The sequence below is a fragment of the Mytilus galloprovincialis genome, chromosome 9, assembly GCF_965363235.1.
Source record: "Mytilus galloprovincialis chromosome 9, xbMytGall1.hap1.1, whole genome shotgun sequence".
NCBI lineage: Eukaryota > Metazoa > Mollusca > Bivalvia > Mytilida > Mytilidae > Mytilus > Mytilus galloprovincialis.
The window spans coordinates 46,780,609-46,804,263 of NC_134846.1; the positions used below are offsets into that span (position 1 = coordinate 46,780,609).

At 31.4% G+C, this 23,655-nt stretch overlaps 2 protein-coding genes across 2 annotated transcripts; both read right to left on the reverse strand.

Annotated features, from left to right (window-relative positions):
• Positions 1 to 8,050: 8,050 nt before the first annotated feature.
• Positions 8,051 to 22,890, reverse strand: LOC143045133 (monocarboxylate transporter 12-like). The gene is made up of 3 exons (XM_076217450.1): positions 22,732 to 22,890; positions 19,181 to 20,543; positions 8,051 to 9,151 (listed from the first exon to the last, which is right to left on the reverse strand). The coding sequence occupies exons 2-3, from the start codon at positions 20,457 to 20,459 to the stop codon at positions 8,994 to 8,996; spliced, it is 1,437 nt and encodes a 478-aa protein (XP_076073565.1). The 5' UTR covers positions 20,460 to 20,543; positions 22,732 to 22,890; the 3' UTR covers positions 8,051 to 8,993.
• On the reverse strand, positions 12,046 to 17,361 carry LOC143046437 (uncharacterized). Its single transcript, XM_076219599.1, has 5 exons — positions 16,709 to 17,361; positions 15,356 to 15,477; positions 14,014 to 14,535; positions 13,026 to 13,332; positions 12,046 to 12,176 (listed from the first exon to the last, which is right to left on the reverse strand). The coding sequence occupies exons 1-5, from the start codon at positions 17,088 to 17,090 to the stop codon at positions 12,046 to 12,048; spliced, it is 1,464 nt and encodes a 487-aa protein (XP_076075714.1). The 5' UTR covers positions 17,091 to 17,361.
• Positions 22,891 to 23,655: the final 765 nt, after the last annotated feature.

The following is a 23,655-nucleotide window of genomic DNA, read 5'->3' on the forward strand; positions in this document are numbered from 1 at the left end:
GTACAGGCTTCAACAATGAGTAAAATTCATACTGCATAGTCTTCAATTCCCAAAATGAATAATGTAAAACAAACAAAAACTCTAACGACCTGATTAATGTACAAAATAAATAAGAAAGAAACAAATATAGTATATAGAAACACTGCATTACCTTCTCGTGACTTGAAACAGACACATACAGATATTGGCGAGGTTTAACTTTTTTAAGGGCACGTCAACACTCCCCTAACCTCGGACTGGAACCGTGTGTACCAGTGCAACAAGCTTTATACCAAACCAACCGTTATCTCCATCATCTTCATTTTCATCAACCGTCACAAGACATGTTTTAATATTTCTACACATTTCACTCATGGCCACAGGTTTGCACATGAAAGGTTCTGCTCAAAGCAAACACTTTATTTTGAGTTTTTCTTTACAAGTACAGACAAGGTATTGTAGGAAGTCCGAACACATTTGTTCCTAAAAAAAATACCAGCTTCAAACCATCCCTATCAATTCATCCAAGATTTTAAAAGAGATCTAAAAGGGGGTTTAGGAAGGTGTGATGACATCCATATGCTTGTCTGCAAAGATGCTGGGGAAACATTATACGAGACGTACGCACTATCTTGAATTCGCTCAATTTCATGGTTGGCAACACATTAGATAGCGTCGCACTTTACTTTTTTTAGAAGCATAAAATCCATTGGCATTCAATGTTTCAACAAGATGTTTTGAACCAAACTCATGGTACATTTGTAAAGCCAATCCTAACTGAAAAGGAGTAAAACAAAAACGATTGTCTCAACAATTGCTTAGCATTTCCACAATTTCTCTGGTGCCATTTCCTGAGAATAGTCTTGGCTGTATGCATTTTCATTGAGTAACCAAAGAATGAATTGCAATAAATACGAAGGCATTGGCTGAATTAAGAACGAAGAGACAATTCATTCGAAATTGGGTAGTCTTCTTTAGAGTTTCGATGTCTTTTCTAAGTAAACTTGCTGCGGAATGAAATATCTGTCCGTTATTTGTGTCTATTACAGTTGACATTGATATTTAAAGGTCAGTTTTCAATTGACTAGAAGCTTATATGGCATCTTAAATAGTTATTTTGCTATTAAATATTATGTTACATTTGCCTTGAACTTGTTGAAGTTGTTTGACAACTGAATTTCTATAGAAATAAATCAGTTTAGACTGCATTTTACATGTAAAATATTTTAATTAGAATCAGCCGGAAGAAATGATCTATATTTATCGAGTAACGGTGTCATGAGGAATGACGAATGAGGAATCGTTGTCAATAGCCAAAATAAAATTACTTAAAGCAGTATCGTGTTTTGAGATATCTGCTTCCACGGGTTTGGAATTTTTTTTAACGTTTTGAGCAAATAATTTGTAATGCAACCAACATGACAGAGTGATTGAAGTGTAAAAGATGGACGGGAAACTATTTCAACTTTAACTTTATCTGACACGGATAAAACATTTTTAATACACTCATCTGATTCAAACTTGAGTAATTTTCTACTTTCTAAAATGTTTTGTTGCAACAAAATATACAAGCGCTCCAGTTGAACGACTGCATTCTAGAACGTGTACAAATACCCGAAACTGAGGGACAACAGTCAGATAATTGTATGTCGTCATTAAATATTAGACAAGAAGCTACCTCGCTCTAAAAGGGGGAACAAATATGTTTACTTGTGTAAGTTTTGTAGCATAAACGATGAATAACTGCCTGCACGGAGTTTTTCAAATTAACAGCTATTGCATGAAACAGCTTGATGTTCACCTCATCCAATCTTTTATGCAATGCAGATACAAAAATCGACTTCCCTAAACTGGTAAATTGACTCAAAATTTCAATCGAGGTTTTTTTATTTGGCATATTATGCACTGCATAAAATGCAACGACTTTTGTCTTTTCTTTGAACTTAATGGAACAAGTTGCAAAGGACTTGACATATCACGGAGTATTTACTGAAACTATCCGTCAATTATTTTGATTTTACAATAAGGCTTTTCTGACAAAGTATATTTGATGTTTTATAACGAAAAAACATAGAATATAAACATATACAAACAAAGTATGTGGCATATATCAGTGCACTGTAATTGAAAATATGTGTATATAATAGCGAAAAAGGTAGTAATTTCATATATCATTTGAGAGCAAATTATTGACTTATACACAAAATGTGACGGAAGGCAAGTGATTGAGTTCCGTGTTGAAATTGAAGATATTTACTCCATTCTTTTTCCATTGATTTCGTAAGGTTTTTTTCATATTTTGGTTCCGAAATTTTTATCACTAATCAGTTTTATTAAATATTATATGCTCAAAATATCATGGGATGATTTTTATTACTACTATGAAGAGGAAACTAAAGTTTGAGTCTGAATTTGCAATTAAAATTACCTCAATTTCAAATAGTCTAAACTTCGCAAATTTTATAGATTAGAAGAAAATAAAATACTGAATGGAATATTTTGACATATAAAAATAGCTTCAGGAAAAACTATTTCAATTAAATGTAAGCAAACATACACATTTTTTCATTTTGAAAAAGGGGGGTTGAAACTCTCCAATATACTACCAGTCATTAAAACGACTTTTTAGAAAAAAAGTGACCGTACGAAATTCTGACGACAGGGCAAAAACTAAAGAAGACATATTTGTCTTTAAGTTAAGACCATTTTTAGCCGTGTGTTATTTGGGGAGATTAAACTCGCGATCTAGACGACTTTTTACACTTCTGTCACCGCACTATTAAATGCTATGTTTCCTTTCTTATCTGTGATGTTCCCATATGGTAATATGTTTCGTCCTTCAATAACCAGTGCTATGAAAGCATACAATATTTACATACTACGCTTATCTCTGATTTAGTGAACTTCACATTTTGCAAATCTAGTGTAAACATATTAATATTCTCCTTGTTATTCTGTTTGTCCTGCCAATGTCTAATATAAGGTTTGGTTTATTTTAATTTTAATTTACTTTTGTTTCAAGTTTGCTTGTCCGACCTGATCTTTTTAATTGTTGTGAACGTTTTCTCCTTTACTAGTAGAAACTTCTAATGGCAGTCTTATCCTATTGTCTGCGAAATTTGTCTCCTCTGTTATAAAGCAATTTAAAAACCTTGATACTGTTCATTAGGCACCCACCATTCATCTAATGGTTGTGGGTGTTATCTGATTTTTAAAATTTATTTTGTAAACAATTTATCCCCGAAGGCAGGTGAAATAAATAGCTTGTTTTTTATTGTAAATAAATAAAGTAAGGATTGATTGAAAAAAAGGTTCTTGCTCCTACATCATGTAATGTGATATCAAAAGATAACTAGTTTTTTTTTTATTAAATTTTGAAATGCTTCCCCCCGGAAAAAAACGCAAAAGTTAAAATATAATGGATATATATTTGAGAAAACCCCATCTGGCTGGCATTATGACCATGATATATTTGTATTTAAAAGGAAGATTGATGAAAAAAGGCTAATTTGTTTATCATTTACATGAGTTACTAGTCATGAAAATAAACATGCACAACATCAAAGACTTTCGGGGTTAACGTAAAACCACAATGATCTTTTGAGGCCATAAGTCATTCATCTTGTTAAAAATAACATGGAAGCATTAAAAATACTGCGGATAGTGAAATTGAACAGTAAATTTAGAAATGACCTTTAAGTTATAAAAAAACATAAAAACATAAAAAAACGTTATTTTTTAAATTTTAACTGTTTAACAGTTTAACATTTGTCATTTCGGGGCCCTTTAAAGATTGCTGTTCGGTATGGGTTTGCTCATTGTTGAAGGCTATAGTTAACTTCTACATCATTAGGTCTCTGTTGAAGAGATGTCTCGTTAATATCATTACACGTCTACTGAGTTTTATATTTTGTAGAACTTGAATTATTTATTAAAAAAAGGTATAATGATAAATTCTCAAATTATCAATATAGGATCAAGAGCTTAGATGATTTTCTTCTCTATCATTACGCAATCTTGCTTTATGCTTTGTGCTTGTTATATAGTAGGGTATTTTATTGTGATTAGAAAATAATAACATTATTGTACTATTTACATAATACACTTTTTTATTGAGGAGATAAAGAAGTGCGTCTTTATAAATAATGAGACATCGATCCGATAAAGTCGAAATGATGTGGACTGAAGCAACTATAGGTCTGCACCAATGAACAAACCCCATTCCGTAAAGTCAAATATAAAAGCCCCAGACATGACTATTAATACTTCCAAATTGCACATTGGTTGACATTTAAGGGGTTTTCTGCATACTTATCTAAAGGTTAATGAGTAAACTTCACGTTTTAACATCCGAATCCGATGTAATCACTTGTTTATTTCAGTATTCTATTCCTACATGGATTTCTTATAACTGACATCTGAATTCAAAATTATGTAATAGCAGGATTAAACCGTCCAAGGATCGCTCGCAAGCTAAGTTTGGTTAATGATGGACATTAAGGTTCAGAAGATATAACCACTCATCAAAGGTACCAGCTTAAAGCTACGATAGATCAATAATGTTTCATCAACATCAGACTAATTAATGGTGCTAAAATCAAAGTAAATGGAAACTTTCAATAAGACTAAATCAATTCAGAAGACTAGAAACAAAATTTTATAAAACAAATTGTGCCAGATCTTGCTCCAGCCGAATATGCCCGGGGTAGAGATAAAAATGATGGTAAATTACAAGTATTGTGCACAGGCCATTTATAGACAATAACCATGATATTCGTGTCAATACAGAACGGAAGTTACATCAAACCAGTGGTACAAAAACCTCAACAAAGATAGTAGGATTTTAATGCAGTACTTTAAACTCACGTTTTGTTTTTGTAGACAAATTATGGGTGGCGCTAAAATAAAAGGAGTCATCAGTCCAAATTAACACAAAAACTATAATGGACATTTAAAGTCAAAAGTTAAAAATTGATGTGCCAAATCTGGCATATGTCATACAACAGGGGAGGTGAACACTTTAGGGTTTTTATTGATCATCAAATTTGTTAAAGGATACATTTACAGACATTACCATATCCATGATAAATCTATGAAAAACAAACCGTTGGCCAATAGTCCATTTGCCAATTACCGATTTGATTCTGTTATTACACACTTTTTAAGCAAATTAAATCCCTTTGCCAATCGTCGACTGGTTCCATACCGGACAAAATTGGTATTTTCCAATGCAAAGCATGATGTATTGAAAGTGAAGTATCGTCGGTTTAACTAATTTTTCATTAAAAATAATTTCTGATGTCAAAAGTATTTAGCTGAACAACAAATTAGTGTAATTATAAGACTTAAAAACCTTAAGAATTACTCACATTACACACAGGTAAATTTGCTCTTTCTGCTGGCTCTCAATTGTAAATAAAAATTAATGTCCCTCATATGGAATACAACTAAACTAGAGGCTCTCAAGAGCCTGTGTCGCTCACCTGTTACTGTATTTACTGATGTCTGCAATCTTGGTTGGTAGGCAGGGTCATTAGAGACTTTTTTTTTAAATAGATACCCTAGTAATGATTGTGGCCAAGTTTGGTTAAATTTGGCCCATAGTTTTAGAAAAGAAGGTTTTTGTACAAGTTACAAAAATGACGAAAAGTTGTTCAATATTGACTATAAAGGACAATAACTTCTTAAGGAGTTCTCTGACAATTTTGGTCATGTTGACTTATTTGTAGATCTTACTTTGCTGAACATTATTGCTGTTTACAGTTTATCTCTATCTATAAGATAGATAATAACCAAAAACTGCAAAATTTCCTTAAAATGACCAATTCAGGGGCAGCAACTCCTTATTATATTTCAAATTTGAGATCAATCCTTTGAGAAATGAAAAAGTTATTAGCATTTTTCATTTGGTCCTGTCATTCGGTCCTGTCATTCGGTCCAGTGATTAGTGCAACCCACCCAACAACCAGTTGTCCGATCCATCTGATAATTTTAGGTCAGATAGATCTTGACCTGATAAACAATTAAACCCCGTCAGATGTGCTCTAAATGCTTTGGTATTTGAGTTATAAGCCAAAAACTGCATTTTACCCCTATGTTCTATTTTTAGCCGTGGCAGCCATCTTGGTTGGATGGCCGGGTCACTGGACACATTTTTCAAACTAAATACCCCAAAGATGATTGTTGCCAAGTTTGGTTAAATTTGGCTAATTAGTTTCAGAGGAGAAGATTTTTGTAAAAGATAACTTAGATTTACGAAAAATGGTTAAAAATTGACTATAAAGGGCAATGACTCATAGAGGGGTCAACTGACCATTTCAGTCATGTTGACTTATTTGTTAATCTTACTTTGCTGAACATTATTGCTGTTTACAGTTTATCTCTATCTATAATAATATTCAAGATAATAACCAAAAACAGCAAAATTTCCTTAAAATGACCAATTCAGGGGCAGCAACCCAACAACGATTCATCTGAAAATTTCAGGGCAGATAGATCTTGACCTGTTTATCAATTTTACTCCATGAAAGTTTTGGTTTTTGAGTTATAAGCCAAAAACTGCATTTTATCCCTGTGTTCTATTTTTAGCCATGGTTGCCATCTTGGTTTGATGGCCAGGTCATCGGACACATTTTTTAAACTAGATACCCAAAGGATGATTGTGGCCAAGTTTGGTTAAATTTGGCCCAGTAGTTTCAGAGAAGAAGATTTTTTAAAAAGTTTACTGACGACGAACGACGGACACCAAGTAATGAGAAAAGCTCACTTGACCTTTCAGGTCAAGTAAACTAAAAAGGGATCTCTAATTACAGGGTCAATTGCGAGAGGAGCCTATTGTAGTTTGTCAATTACTGATTTGAACTTGACCGTAGTAGACATATAATTACTTCAAAATGAATTGATTGTTTTTTCATCATATGGGGCATTATCACACCAAGTTTGGTTAAAGTTAGATAAAACCAATAGGATCATCATACAAAAGGGAATTATATAATTACTAAGTTAGATTTAATTAAAGTTGAACTTGATTTTTTCTAAATAACATCAGGAAACCACAACTTAGAAATGTTGCGATCTATCATTTACTTCTCTATGACCTTGACTTTTGAACCCTTTCCTCATAATTTATCTTTTTCATTCTACATACTTGATTGGGAGAATATCAAACTACGTTTAGTGGAGGTTCGACATTCTATTCAACAGATAACAACAGATTAACATCCGAAACCAAAATATTGCTAAAATACTAGTATATCAATACAATGTAGCTGCTGTGACCTTGACCTTTCATTAATTAATTACAAATTGAAAAGAGTTTTTTCTTATCGACATTGTCAAAAGTTGGTTTTTATGTTTTAGCAGAATCTGGTCTGAACTTCCGAAATACACAAATAATTCCATGCATCTCCAAACATTGTAAAGGTAAAAAAAAAATTGTGACCAATATTTTCTTACATCTATGTCCTTTGGCCTCCGGTGATTAATTGTCGCATTACCAAGTATACCACATCTCCTGGGAGTTGAATATAATTGGAATTCCAAGAAGTTAAAAGATAAATCAGCAGTGGCGGATCCAGAAATTTTCATAAGTGGGGGCCCACTGACTGCCTAAGAGGGACCATCTCCAGTCACGCTTCAGTGATTCCCTATATAAGCAACCAAATTTTTGCCGAACCCAAATAGGGGGCGGGCGCTGTGCCCCCCCCCTTAAATCCACCTCTGATCAGCTCCTGTTATGCTTGCGTCATCCGCATTACAGTATAAAAGTCTCATAAGTAGGAAACAGCAGTAAAAAAGTAGGAACATACATTACAATTCTGAAAGTTTTATATCAGTTTAAAATAAAATTGTTTATTGCTACTGTTCATGTATCAGTAATGCTCATGATCACTACAAAATTGGTGACAATTCTCATTCAATGATGTCATAATCGAGGGGAAAAGGAAGAGAGTATCTATACGACACTTGGAACATTTCTAATAAGTCCTTAATAAGTGTCACTCACATGGAAAAGGAAGATTTATTAATAGATTGTTGTTTGCTAATTGGTCATTAGTTAAAAAAAGAAAGGAAACTAAGTTTATTTTATTATGAAAATTGAGATATTCAAACATACATGTCGAAAACACAAAATTCGTTATTGTGAATTTAAAATTGTTGTGTATGGAAAAATACGATAGTTTCTTTAAAATGATTTGACATCATTCTATTTGTACAGGTGAACAAATAAAAAATGTATATTTATTTTGATGCAACATAAACTTTAATTTTATCTTAAGTAGTAAGCAGTGTGTTTTAACGATTTGAAAAGATACGTTTTTCCTACATAACAGAATTCAATGACGACTAGAAGTAGGATTGAAGTGACATTATTTTGTCTAATGCAGTTTCTGGATATTTTTTTCTTTCTGGCGGTGCAAAAATGTTATTAATAGTGAGTTAGTTGCTAAAGGGACACTTGCATTAAAAAAAATATAGTTGGAATCGTTCAATTTGTACGTGTTTTGAATTATTTGAAATCTCCTGTCAGTGACACATTAACGCAACACAAAAAATATCTGGAGGTAAACATATGGTGTTGATAATTAAACTAAACCGTATTATGTAGTCAATGTAGACTAAGTATACATGTATGCAGAGCTGAAATCGCTTTGAATGGCAATCAAAGATTTGCAATCAAGACCAAATGTTCTTAGATTAAGGACAAACGCTGACGAGGTTCCTGACTTTAAACTTTCTCATTTGTATTCATAAGAGAAATAGAAAACATATAGACTTAACATTTCTCGATATTTTTTATGAATATATTAAAACGTAGAATGTCAAAAGCTTATATATTCAATGTGTCTATTTACATTAAAGAAATAGACATCTGATTGAAGGACGTACATTGACCTACAATGGTTTATTCTTACAAATTGTGACTTGGATGGAGATTTGTATCATTGGCACTCATACCACATCTTCTTATATCTATTGAAATCGATTCTTTCCAGAAAAAAAATAAAATTGCATTATGACACGTCTTCAATGTTATTTTCAGGCAAATTTACATTCTTGTTTTTCGTGAAACAAATCCGTGTTATCAAAACCATTATTCCAGCAAAACATATACAGCTTCCGCCTGAAATGTAGGTGTTGTCATAACTTCCAGATATATCATACAGCCAGCCTGAAAATAGATAGATAGTTTATAAACTTCAATAAAGACAAACATGTGCTTTGACCTATAATGGTTTACTTTTATAAATTGTGACTTAAATGGAGAGTTGTCTCACTTGCTCTCGTACCACATTTTCTTTTATTATACTTCACGTTAAAATGCCGTATTTTGATTGGCTAATACGAGGGTGTTAATTTACTCTATCACATGGCTGAGAGGGTGACTATTTTTTTAAATGTTACCCTCTCGTCTAGAACAACCAAAAATCGATAATTTAAGACAATGAATTGAATTTACATCAAATTATTATAGACAATGCTTTTAAATACCAATTCTCTGTAATCATCAAAGTTTTAAAAAAGAGGCATGGCACGCATAGTTTTGGATTTGCTCCATATTGATAAAATTTGATAAGGGTCATCAAATATAAAGAAAAAAAATGTTATTTACTTTGTTTGTAAAATGGTTGCCATGGTAACGCCACATTCTACTTTTAAGGGAAAAATGCACCTTAAATCTTTAAAAATAAGCTAGTTTTGCCCGAACTCTCTTAAAAATAATAAAAAAAATATTTGTATTCTCTGTATGTTAAAACATTCTATTAATCTTACATTTAAGTAAAAGAAAACAGCAAAGAGGTTGTTTCTGTCCTGTTATATTATTCAGTTTCATTTTAATATCCAATTTTTCAAGTTTTGTCGATCCTGTGAAATACTGAAAATTGTTGTTTTTTCAGATGAACTTTACAAAATTTGCACATGGGTTGGATTTAAAATTGTTTTTGATTTTAGTTGCCTTAAGTATGATGATGAAGTAAAATAAAAAGAAAATTTGGGGAAACTTGACCTTTTGTATAATAAAACCCATCAAAACTTGAGAAAAACTCAAAAAACTCAAAAAATTATATTTTCAAAAAATGACATAATAAGATAAAAAAAACAAAAAAACAGAAATTAATACAAATGCTGTTTGCCATCTTGCTTAAAAATGAGCTCATTTTATAGTACAGACCTTTCATTGTAAAAAAGACATAAAAATAAACAAAATTTAGTAAAAATTGGTTACCATAGTAACAAAAATTGAAGAAAAAAAAAGTTTTTTTTATAGTTTTTTTTTAATGTTTGTTCTTATGGACAAGGTTAGAGTAAATGATGTTCATATGATATTTGTGTATAATGTTTGCACATATAATGAAATCTGTGAAAAAAGAAGAAAAATATGATCCCATAGTAAAGTGTTCATGACGTACCCTTTTACAAATTTACATAAGTAAGGGATATTTGATTGGTTCAAGTGATAACATTATCTAGTAGAAATACTTGAACTGGTTTTCATCACCATGTGGTTTGCTAAATCAAATAACATCATTATTGGCAGATTATGTCGGGGTTGGTGAGGTCAGGGGTAATCGGTATGCCCTCAACACCCCCTGAAAATATCAAATGAAAATTTTATCAGATTTTTTTTAATATTTTGCATTATTCAAGCAACTACCTTAGACCATGGCACAACTCTAGAATATTTCAAGTAGAATAGTCAAACTCAAATACATCAAATCCCATATAATATACATCAGGCATTCAACAAGTCTCCATCTTGATAACTGGACTCTCTTTATCATTTCTATCAAACTCATAAAAGAGTTTGATTAGTGAAAACAACCATACAAGTTTGAAGAGTATATGATGATTTTATTATCTGCACAAAGAGCTAACAATGTACCACTTACATATACATTAAACAAATTCTAACTTGTATTTACTTTAAAATCTTTGACAACAAATTTCCTAGATTATTTATGTGTAAAGTGTAGGTCAAAGTGACCAAACATTTGATATGACATTTACATTTATCTAAAATGTTTAACAAAAAATTCATCTGTCTTATACATTATTCATATGATTCTGTCTATGACTTTTCAGGTTGACCAAGAAAGCATGAAATGCCCATATATATACTAAGTAATACTTAAGCAAAAGCTTAAGGCATTTAATTAAAAGTTTGTAAAATAGCACTGTTAAAAACTTGCATGATGATAACCTAAGGAATTAAAATATTGCATTATGAACAATTTTCCCCTGTATATAATAACTATAACATTCATTTACAAGGATTCCATTTTTTAATTACACTCATTTTCAAGTTATATTTGTCATCTTCATTTTGAGAAACTGAAATGTCTTCTTTACACATTTTTCTATCCTTTTGAGACAGTCTAGAGAAATAACCAGAAATCTGGGAGCCAGTTAGATATTCAGATTTCTTAAATCTTCTCTCACCATTTTTCACTTCCACCATCATTAACTTGGCTGCCTCAAAAGGATCAACCTTCCTGCCAGTGTGTTTGCCTATATCAAACTGGTCTTGCATGAATTGTTTTTGTTCAACATTAAAAATTGTTTTCTTTTTCTTCATTTTTAGAGCCCAACCAATTTTTACTGTATTTGCAATTTCAGAAGTAGTAGAACATGAAATATTTACAGTTTTTGGATACAGTTTATCCAATTTAACACTATACTCTGATTTTGATCTGTCCATCAATGACTGCTTTTCCAACTGATAGTTACAATTTCCTAGGATAATGTGTTGTTCCAGACCACTATTATTTTTGAACGACCTGTCACAACCCTCTATAGGACAACTGTAAATATTTTCTTCAGATTTTGCTTTCTTTGCTGGGGGCCCACACTCTTCCACTTCTTCTTCCCCTGTCATATCATCTGAAATGTAATTATGAAATGTTCAACATAGGAGACAATAAAAATATAGAATGTACATGCCAAATTTTAGAGAAGTTGATTGCAGAGAAAATTTTAAAAGCTCCATACTAATGTAGGCAAGAGAAGTCCAAGCTATGACAATATACAATTATGGCCCATTGAAGAGGTGAATATCCAAAATTGTCAAACAACAGAAATTTCTTCAATATCTCTAAACGCTCTTCCACCTTCAGCCACATAATAGTCCAACCCTTCCACACTATGTCTAACAGAAGCGGCACACTCTTCTAGAATCTTATACATTGTACTTGTGCCTGAAAAAAAAAATTTCATTATTTTTCAGAATTTTGAACATGTTATTTGAGCAGTCATTAAATAGTTTGTATGTTTATCATGTTAATGAATTAAGAATAAGAACCCTGCTTTGTGTAAGACCCACACGTTGAGCCAGATTTTAAACATGCTAGTCACAAGGTAACAGTCTGCAAGAAAACTTGTCACATTACTTGTACACATTATTCTGACTCTGAGCTGACCAGTCTTTGTTCTTACTCCTTAATGCCACATGTTTAGCAGAGAAGCAGCAAATACCAAGTAATTTAGAACTTGAAAATTCCTGCTGTAGATGAGTTGCATGGGTGATTTAAAATATTGAAACACAGGAAGTATGTCACTTGATATTGTTCCAGTTGATATAAATGTATACATAACATGTTTATCAGAACAACAATTTTTTTTCATTGTTGAAAGCCATACAGTAACACAAATATACATATAGTTGCTTACTTTTACATCTCTTATTCTTGTTATTGGCAAGCAGACCACATCTTCTGATTTTCATGAATATAATTTTGTCTTATGAATAACAAGCAATTGTAAAAACTAGGAATAATACAAGAAACAATGTACATGTGGTTTCTATTTCATTGTTGAAGAACATAAATAAAAATTACATTTATGAATTGAAACATTGTGATTTTGATAGTGCTTTACATTCAAAATTATATGAAAGCAATCAAACAATCAAAACTAATATTTCTTAAATTTTGATATAAATATTTTAATCTAATTACATGAATTAATCATGTTTATATATGCATTAAGTTCATCAATTGAAATATTAATTGCACAGTGATCTTAACAGTACTTATTTAAATACCAACCCAATGGTCTGATTTCTTCATCTTCACAAAACTGCTTGTACTGTCTGATGATACTTGTTGGAGCAATAGCCCTGATCACATTTGGTGTAGAAATAATCTCCCCAGTAGAAAGTTTCAGTTTCCTTTCACCGAATGGCAGGTCTTTGATAATGTGTGATGACGTAATGAAGTCAAGAAATGGTTCTAATTGACATGGGTCAATTTTTTCTCTCGTCTGTTTCATTTCTTGAATAGGCAGGCCACATCCAACTTCAGAAATGTGTTTTTTTGCTGCATAATACCTGTATGAGGTTAAACCAGGTATCATCTAAAAAAGGGGAAAAAACTTTGAATTTACTGTAGTTTTTATGTATAACAGTACATTTATAAAATGATTCAAACAACAAAAATAATAGCCTCCATGTTGTATAGCTTAATTTGCTATATGAGTTTTGCTCATTATTGAATACTGTAGTATTCCTGTAGTTGCTAACTTCTATGTCATTTAATCTCTGGTTGAGAGTTGTTAAATTGGCAATCATACCACATCATGGCATATGTTCTTCTATCTCTATAAAGTTTGAGTACCTAAGGCCAAATAAAAATATATGTGTGGTTCCAGTAACCCTACCGTCCCTACTTTTTCGGCTTAAAAATAGCCTACCCAAAAGATTTTATTGTCATTTTTCATTAAGCACTGTTAAAGTCAGAATGTTGCTCCCATAGACTCAATGTTAAAAAAAAGACATAAAATAAAAAAAAAATTTCTACCTACCTACCCTAACTTTTTTTCAGATGTAACTGAAACCACACATACTTTTTATTTAGTCTAAGATGAATGTTAAGGCTACATTCTTATACAAAAATTAAGCTTCATGCTCAGTGGAATGTTAGTATTAATGTTGGTGACTTTCTGTGGTTGTCTGTTCTATGGTCGGGTTGTTGTCTCTTTGACACATTCCCAATTTCCATTTTCAATTTTATGTAATAATTTTTACGTGTACTTTACCTGTTTCATTTGGCTGTACGTGTGTTCAAAAGCCAAAATTGATAAAATCTGCCTTCTGAAAGTCCAGGTTTCTGCTCGGTCATAGATTTCTTTTAGTATTGAAACATTCACTCCACATGATCTAGATGATTGATTATTTTCAACTGCTGTACTTTTACAAAGACTTTCTACAAATTTTTCCATAAAGGCCTCTTTTTCTTTAGGACAAATTGCTTCAATTACTACTGCAAGGCAATCATTGGCTTTTTGTAAATATCTCCTTTGTGTTCTTTCACTAGATAAGAATGAACCTTGCATGTGTTTGACAGGACTAACACCTGACTGTTGTAAAAATATGTTCAAGTTAGACAGCTTATCAGTTTGTACTAGGGATGAATCTGAAATCTGACTGTTTTGACTTGAATCTTCAGTTATACATGTAGATGTAGTTTGGCTGAGGGTTGGTAGACTTTCAACATGTTCCATGTCCTTTAAGTTCACATTTAATTCATCCATTTCATCTGAATCCCATTTCAGCTGTGCCTAAATGAAAGTATACAAGCTGACATGTAGATGATATAATATAATATTCAAAACACAGTAGAGACTAACAAACTGACACAAATGTTATGCAAATACAGACATGTGATTTAATAATGTATAAATCATGTAAATATTTCAAAAGTAAAGGAGATTAAGTGAATAACCTTCAAAAATCTTATTTGAAATCAAATATGTCTTTTACCTGATGATTCCAGAATAAAATATTTTTACACAACCCATTTTTCATGTTCTGATATTTTACCCTGTTTCATGGTATATCATATTTAGATGTAAGCAACTTGTGATCACTAATTGTATTACATGTAGGTAAAAAAATCAGAACACAGGTTTTATAGTTCTTAACCAGAAGATGAAATTTATGACCCTTTGACATATGAATTTTACCAATTATCATATTACATTCATAACATTGCACTCTGTTGATAATATATATATATATATAATACATGTACATGTACATATTGGATATTACAAGTAATTAATACCAGAAATACTGTGGTTTATACCTACATATATTGAAAGCAATACACTGTTAATTTCCAATCAAAAGACATGAAAGATACATATATGGGTTTTGCTCAATGTTATGGTCATAGGATGACCTTAAAGTAGTTTGTATTTTCATTTAGAAATAGATTGTTTGTTTATCATATGATAAATATTTGTCTCATTGGCAGATAATATTTTCACATGGACATGGTATGATCTTAATATTGCATGTATGTACAAATGTATGTACATGTATATTGTAATTTTTGTAAAAACTGGCATTTAAATATTCATTTAAAAATCTACATACAATGTTTTCTATAAAATCATCTTCTTCCAAATCTGTACATGGTGGACCACAAATAACATCATTACATTTTTCTTCATTGCCCTTTTGTCCTAACCATTTTCTTCTACATACTCTGCAAATACCTGTAATGCAATTGATAGTTGTTTACATGAATACATTGTAACATAAATTTCAATATGTTCAACTTCTACAATTAGTATTTTTTTTATATATCATAATTCAATAATATAGAGTTATTGCATGAATATTGTGGAATATTGTCCTGAGTAGAATTTTATATTGCATGAGCTTGCGAGTGCAATTTATGTTTGTATGAAGGACAATATTCCACAATATTCATGCAATAACTCTTTTATTGTATAGCAATATATAATATTTGAAAGTAAAAATTGGTTGAAACTAAGATTTTGTCGTTAATGACGTCATGAATTTCGAAAAATTATTGCATTAGTGCAATATTAGAATTTATTGCACGCTTACTTTTTGTTACTTTCTGTGGGAAATATTATATTGCTATGCAATAATACAAAGTATTTAGTAGCCGATACAGACAATGTATGAACATGATGAAGGTTAAATTAATATAGTATTATTCATTTTAATTTCAATTTATTAACAGATTAGAACTTCAGCAGTGATGTTGTATTTAAAATTGTGCATCCAGCATATTTTAGAACATACATTTGTATAATTACATGTACATTTAAAATATCTAATCTATACATTAGATGAGAGATTGAGTCTTCTTTCAATCAATATAATGATTGGATATAGATAAATCACTCAAGTGCAATTATGTATCAGCAGCCAATCATGCATGTCTAAGGTATAAATCAATATTGTCATATTTTCTCAAATTCAACAAAAAGATTGGTATCTAGATGGTACATTGGATTTCCCAAATTAGGCAATTTAGGATGGTATATTAGTATCATACTGCAGGAAAGAATTATTTGATTAAAAGAACATACATGCAAATGAGATACATAAATAATTAAAACATGAACAATGAACATGTATATTATTAAATTAATTTATCCTGTAATCAGCCCTCTATTGTACAAATAACAGGTACATGTATACAAATAAATTTTTGCTTTATTTATACATATGCTGAAGCTAAATTTGGCCTTTTTTATGCAATATATTGACGGCTAAATATAAATGTACATTTGTAATTGCAAGCAAATCACCACCCCTACCACAAATGGAAAAGTTTCCCCTGCCCCTGCTACATGTATGCCTGTAAACACCCCCCCCCCCAAAAAAAAAAATAATAAATAAAAATAAATATATATATTCATGTCATGAAATTTTATATATGTTCTATAACTCTAACTAATTCAAACTTACATGTTCCTATGGGTATCACAACTCCAAACTCATTGTAGATTGTTCTCATTTGGTCTGATGATACTCTTCTGTCACCACGAATTGCCTGGCCAAGTTTGCTTTTAGTTTTTTGTTTTTCATGATCATGTTCTGATGCAAAAAAGGTTGGTACATTGCATGCATACCTTCTCAGTCTTGATTTGTGTTTGTCTTTAAAAAGCTTAACATGAGAAGGGCAGATACTGTAATTTTTTGAGGTAGCAGGACCCCAAAAAACTCCGATATCGGACTGTATTATCAGTTGATCAACTGTACTTAAACTTTCAAAGTTTAGATGTTTACCAACTTCATCACATATTGGTGATCTTTCATAGAAATGAAATGTGCAAATGTTCTCTTCCATTTATATCATTTTAAAAACAAATATTTCTCTGACCAAAGTTGTTATGCATGACAGTGATGTAAACAAGGTAAAACAAGTCTTTCTAATGGAGAGTAAGCAAAGGGGAAGTAACTCTGTACTTCCAATCCTATTGAGAATAGTAAAATCAAATTATTTTGCTGAAACTGTACCGTAATTTCCTTTAAAGTGGTATTTAAGGATATAAATAAAAAAAAGAAGTTTCTTTTGATTGATTTTTATGTACATTTATTTAACAAATTGAGTAAGAAATGGAAAAAGCAGATATATATTCCGTTTATGACATTTTTTCAAAATAAAATAAAAAAGATAAATATAAGTTTCCTCAAACTGAAACTTTACAAAAGTATTAGTTAGTATACTGCTAAATTGCCAAACTTGAAAAAATAGTCCTAACCCATGTGCATTTTCTATAAATTTCATTGAAAATTCACCATTTTTAATAGTTTTCTTGTTTGGCAAAAAATTGAAATTTAGTCTTTTTGGTGTAGTTTTAATCAAAATCTATAAAGATGTAACAATCTTTCATTTTGAATTTATTGAATAATCAGACAAAGTCTATTGAAAGAACATAAGATGAAAATATTCAAAGAAACACAACATATAAAAAATTAGCACACAAAAAATGCCAATTTCTGCTTTTTTGCAATGTAAAAATTGCAGGAAATTATTTTGGTCAAATTACCATGGCAACCATATTTTTTTTCGATTAATTAGTTATGTTTTTTTTAATTAGACATAAATATAATCATATATGTGCAATATAAAGAAGATTGAAGAATATGCGTGGCCACACAATTTTGATGGTTACAGGGAACTGGTATTAAGTTCTACATTTTAGCTCAGATTCTATTATTTGACTGTCAAAATAAATAAAAAAAATAAAACATCTTGCTTCACTTCTGTTGATTGTTCTAATCCCGTAATGTTGTAATGTACATGACGTCCATAGAAAATACTTTTAAATAAACTTTGAAATTAATTGACAATGGAAATGGGGAAGGACATTCAGTATAATAAATTGAATAACACATAGCTGAGAGGATGATAGAGTAGATTGGTACCTCTCGAAAAAGCATTGTCAACCTTTGCTTCGCCGTGGTTGACAATGTTTTTTATCCATGTTATCGGGGGACCAATCTACTCTAATACCCTCTCAGCTATGTGTTATTTATATAATATCTATAATTTCAGACGCTAAATTGAAAATCTGGAATAGTTTTTTATATCCATATTTTAGTTTGGTCAATCAAATTTCGGTAGACTAAACTTATTGTATAGATGGGTACAAAATAGAAGAATTAAGTTAATCAGGCATCTTTATCTATCAGTAATGTAATTATCAATACGTCGGAAACAGGAGGTATGGGAAATCAACTGATGATCAAAACATTCATAATTACCTTGTTGAGATGCACTTTTTTAAAGAAATACCAGTGATTCTTTAAGTTGATTTATAATACATCTGTCTCGAGCAGAAAATTTTACGAGAATGTTAAATTGTATTTAGATACTTATTTACGACTTATCAAGCTAATTATTATTGCGTAATTGTTGTTATGTCATCATAATTCTATCATTGGGGTATTTAAATTTTACCATTAAACGAATGTAAAATTCAGCAGAAATCAGACTGTAGGGTTTTGGCACAAGAATAGTTTCACGTTTAAGCCTGTCAGTTGTCATGGTTGTCAAATAGTTCAGCCCTAGTACTGTACTATAGGGACATTGCTCATGGTTAAAGGCCGTTTTGTGACATGTAGTTTTGTCATGATTGTACATCGTTGTCCATTTGGTCGCTTGTGTATCAAGTCAGGAATAGAAAGGTGTTTTTATGTGTTTGAGCTTTTGATTTTGTCGTTTGATACGGACTTTGCATCTTTAATTTTCCACGGAGCTCGATTTTTCTTTGTTATTTTACTATTATGGATGAGTGTTTACGCATTGGCAATTATATCATATCTCATGCATGTACTTCGGTATTTTTGTTATTTACTTTTTGGATGAGTGTGTCATTGGCAATTAGATCACACCTTCTTTATTTTTTCTTCAACCATCTTTGATAAACTTACCAGCAAATGGAGGACCAGTTAAGTTAGCAATGCCTTCAAAAAACATTAAAAGACCATACGCATCTGTTATTTTATCTTCACCGAGAATATCAATTATTATTACTGCATGTATAGCCTCCTGGCATGCAGATATTAATCCAAATGTTCCCGCCAAAATCATATTTGGAATGTAATCTCTAAATAAAGGAATTGCACATATATTTACTCCCCAGATACATAAACTTCCGCAATAAAGATAAAATCTAAATTTTTCGTTTTTGCTGCCTAGGAATCCAAAGAGTATATTACCAACAATATGAGAAGCACCAATGACAGCTACTATATATGATCCTTTCTTTGTAGAATATCCAAAACCATGCATCCGGTCAACTGTAAAATTATACGGTAGATCATACCAAAAGTAAACAATAAACAAGGAACATGTAAACAGTAGAAAATTAATATCTTTTAACATTGAAAATTTACGCAAAATGTTTTTGTAAATGTTTCTAGCTAATGAAACACTTTCTTTTGATTCGTTGTCCGTATATCTGGCTGTAGATTTTTCAATGAATTTTGCTGTTACATCTATGGATTCAGGGTTTTCTTTTTCTGTCATGATATTATTTTCTAATGGTTTTTCGGTGATGATTTCTTCGTCTTCTATGTCAACAAAATCATTGACATTTCTGAAAACTGCACCGCATGGTATTGTTTGCAATAAAATACCGCCAATTATAGTAAGAGCTCCTCGCCAACCATACTGCTCTATAAGGAATTCATATAGTGGAGCAAATATGAGAGTTCCAAGCCCGGCACCACTCTGAGAAAATCCCGTTGCGATCGTTCTCTTCTTTTCAAAATAGGCCGTTACGACTACCACTGAATTGAGGTAAGGTATAGATATTCCGAATCCAGCTATAAGTCCAAAAGTCAAACATAAGGCCTCAATCGAATTAACAAAAGTACTGGCTATAAATCCAGCGAAGCCTATTAAACCACCTAATATTGTCGCTTTTCTAAACCCAATACGTTTAGTGATAATACTAGCAACTGGACCAAATAACATGGGAGCTGAATCTAACATAGAACCTATCCAAGCGGTATTACTCCTGGTTTCTTTAAATTCTTCCAGGAATTGTACATAGATTACACCGAAAGAAAACAGACATCCGTCAACTATTATGTTGATGACAAAAGCTGAGAATACTATCATCCAACGCCTACTACTGTGTACTTTCTTATCACCATCTGTATTACTTTCATGAATACTCTTTACACTTTCATCTCTGTCCTTCATCGTATGGTATTCAGACTAACTGTTGCTTTATACTTTCCATTTATGTGGCCACCATTGTTAAATTACACTGTGGAACAGTTCAGGCTGAAAATAAAAAAATAAAATATTGACATGTAAAACGTTGTATTACATAATATGTTGTATAAACATTTTTACTTTACCTATATATACATTACTGAAGGTATGTTTTATCGGAATAATAACTAGAGGTTCTAAAGAGCCTATGTCGCTCATCTTGGTATAGTGCATATTAAACAATGGACACAGATAAATTCAAATTGTGTTTTGGTGATGGTGATGTGCTTGTACATCTTACTTTACTGAACATTCTTGTTGCTACAATTATCTATATCTATTATGAACTTTGCCCAGTAATTACAGTGGAAAATATTTTCTAAAAATTTCCAAATTTTATGAAAATTGATAAAAATTGACTGTGAAGGGAGATAACTCCTTAAAGGGTCATTTGAAAATTTTGGTTTTGTTGACTTAATTGTAGACCTTTCTTTGCTGAACATCATTGCTGTTTACAGTTCATCTCTATCTATAATAATATTCAAGATAATAACCAAAAACTGCAAAATTTTATTTAAAATTACTAATTTGGTGGCAGCAACCCTACAACAGGTTGTCTGATTTGTCTGAAAATTTCAGGCCAGATAAATCTTGACCTAATAAACAATTTAACCCTTTGTCAGATTTGCTTTAAATGCTTTGGTTTCAGAGTTATAAGCCAAAGTCTACATTTTACCTCTATGTTCTATTTTTAGCCATGGCGGCCATCTTGGTTGGTTGGCCGGGTCATGCCACACATTTTTTAAACTAGATACCCTAATGAAGTTCGTGGCCAAGTTTGGTTAAATTTGGCCCAGTAGTTTCAGAGGAGAAGATTTTTGTAAAAGTTAACGACGACGGACGACGACGATGGACGGACGACGACGACGACGGACGCCCAGTGATGAGAAAAGCTCACTTGGCCCTTTGGGCCAGGTGAGCTAAAAAGGAACTAAAATAAAAAAATAATTTTAAAAAAATCTTGACAAAGTGATGCTTCCGCACTCCACTCTGAAATAACTGTATCATTACAAAGTCAATGTAGGACTTTCTTTGCGAATTTATTGTCTGAGAGACACAATTGATGCACACGTAGATGCAAAATGTTATTTTAAAATAACTATAACATTTAACCGCTTATACCCCAAACATGATAAAGTGCAACTATCTCCCAAAAGAGCAAATAGTAATAAAAAAAATCACCAAGAAAGTTACAAGGCTTTTCATACATGTCATATAATAAGTAATGAAAACTGTATTGAATTTAATATCATCTATTTCTTTTAGCTTTCCCCACCTTTTCACATATTTTATAGCCGGGAACTTTCTGCGACACGTCCTATCACCTTGTCTCGAGCACCTTGTATAAAGGAACATATAGTACCCCCTACCTCCACCCCCCCCTAAAAAAAAAATAAAAATAAATAAATCAAAGATTTCATAATCGATGTAAAGAGGACTGGATAATAAAAACGACAATTCGAACACATATATGTGGTCATCTGTAACAGTAAAAGTGTATTTTGTTGTGAAGGTCCTAAGCCAGGGTAGAATCTTTAGGTCCTTTATTTTGGATTTCTAAAGATTTTCTTTTATTAATGGTTTAATTATACAAAAGAAGATGTGATATGATTGCCAATACAACAACTCTCCACAAGAGACCAAATAACACTTACATTAACAACTATAGGTCACCGCACGGCCTTCAAAAATTAGCCAACACGGCAAAAAGATAAATGACAATTTATGTAAAAATAAAAGTCGGAATACACTAATAAAAAATGCAGGATCGAATAGAGTGAAAAATAAGTAAGGCAGGACAGAGACTCAGATTGCAATTAAAAAAAAAATGTAGGACATAATTTTTCATCCAAGCACCCCCCCCCCCTTTTTTTAAAAATCAAATGGTAGCTCCCTGCGTCTGAATTTTTATACAGTAGATATTGATTTAATTTATACAGGGTTAAAACAGCGATTGAGAAAAATTTCCGTAAGCGTATTGAAAGCATATGCATGCACCAGTGTGATTGAAGTTTACTTTGCCGTCAATCAATTCATTGTTTCCATCACACGTGTAAATGTAAGAATACACCAGTATTGTAAAATGTTCTTAATTAAGATTATCAATATAATGATTTAATAATAGTTGACATAAGATTCCGGTGAAAAACACAGCGAAAGTCGACAATAAATAAGTTATTTTAATACTGATCCTTACCATGCATAAACCATGTGATATTCTGAAATCACAGCACTTGTACACATGTACACAACAAAACATGATACTACACGGTAACTATTATTGTGTGCAACATGTTATATTGATCGAGCTATTTTTAACATAATCTTCAAACACTCTAGGGCTGTTATCTAAACATGAAAAGAACAATATGATTTAAGGTCGTAGACAATGTGTATACACCACCGATAAAATATATAAAGGTCAGCATTAAGGATCATTAAAGGTAAAACTTAACGGTAAGATATCTAACGTTTTATAAGCCCAAGGGGAGAAAAACAACTATAAAAATTTGTATTAAAGAAAAAATGGTTAAAAATTAATTATATGCAGTTAATTAATAGATTGAGAATAAATTACGACATAACACTGTAAACCCGTTTTAGGACTTAACTTAGAAACAGTTTTCCTTTTGATGTCCAAATTTGTTTTTCGTACATCAAACTTTTTTTGGTAGGGGTGAGCAGCTGACACATCAAGTACCCCACCCTTTTCATATATTTTGTTAATCAAAAATATATACCTTGTCATATATTAATTAACAAAAAACATACCTATAGATATATTTCAATATTTTCATGCATGCACCGCTCATCATCACGTTTTTGTTAAGAAGCAATATAGTCGCAATAAAATCACATTCTTTTCCAATAAATTCGTCATATCTTAAACACTTTTTTCTTATTGCCCATTTTACATCTTTCATTATGAAGATATTTCAATTCCAAAATACAATACATATAAAAGACGTTTGGTCAGATCATAGATGGTATTACATCTATGCGGACATCTAATTAGTTTCAGATACTTATTATATAATCAAGCAAGTGATAATATCAACCTATTGATATATTTTATCTGAATTTCTCACCCTTTTCATATATCACAGAGCATGAAAAAGTG

Excerpts from the sequence above, each read along its gene's own strand:
- LOC143046437 (XM_076219599.1), bottom strand. The coding sequence starts at position 17,090 with ATGGAAGAGAACATTTGCACATTTCATTTCTATGAAAGATCACCAATA. Across the intron at positions 13,333-14,013 it reads CGTACAGCCAAATGAAACAG|ATGATACCTGGTTTAACCTC; the intron begins GTAAAGTACACG and ends CCCCTTTTTTAG. Across the intron at positions 12,177-13,025 it reads TGAAGAAATCAGACCATTGG|GCACAAGTACAATGTATAAG; the intron begins GTTGGTATTTAA and ends TTTTTTTTTCAG.
- LOC143045133 (XM_076217450.1), bottom strand. The coding sequence starts at position 20,459 with ATGAAGGACAGAGATGAAAGTGTAAAGAGTATTCATGAAAGTAATACA. Across the intron at positions 9,152-19,180 it reads AACTGGTCCTCCATTTGCTG|GCTGGCTGTATGATATATCT; the intron begins GTAAGTTTATCA and ends ATCTATTTTCAG.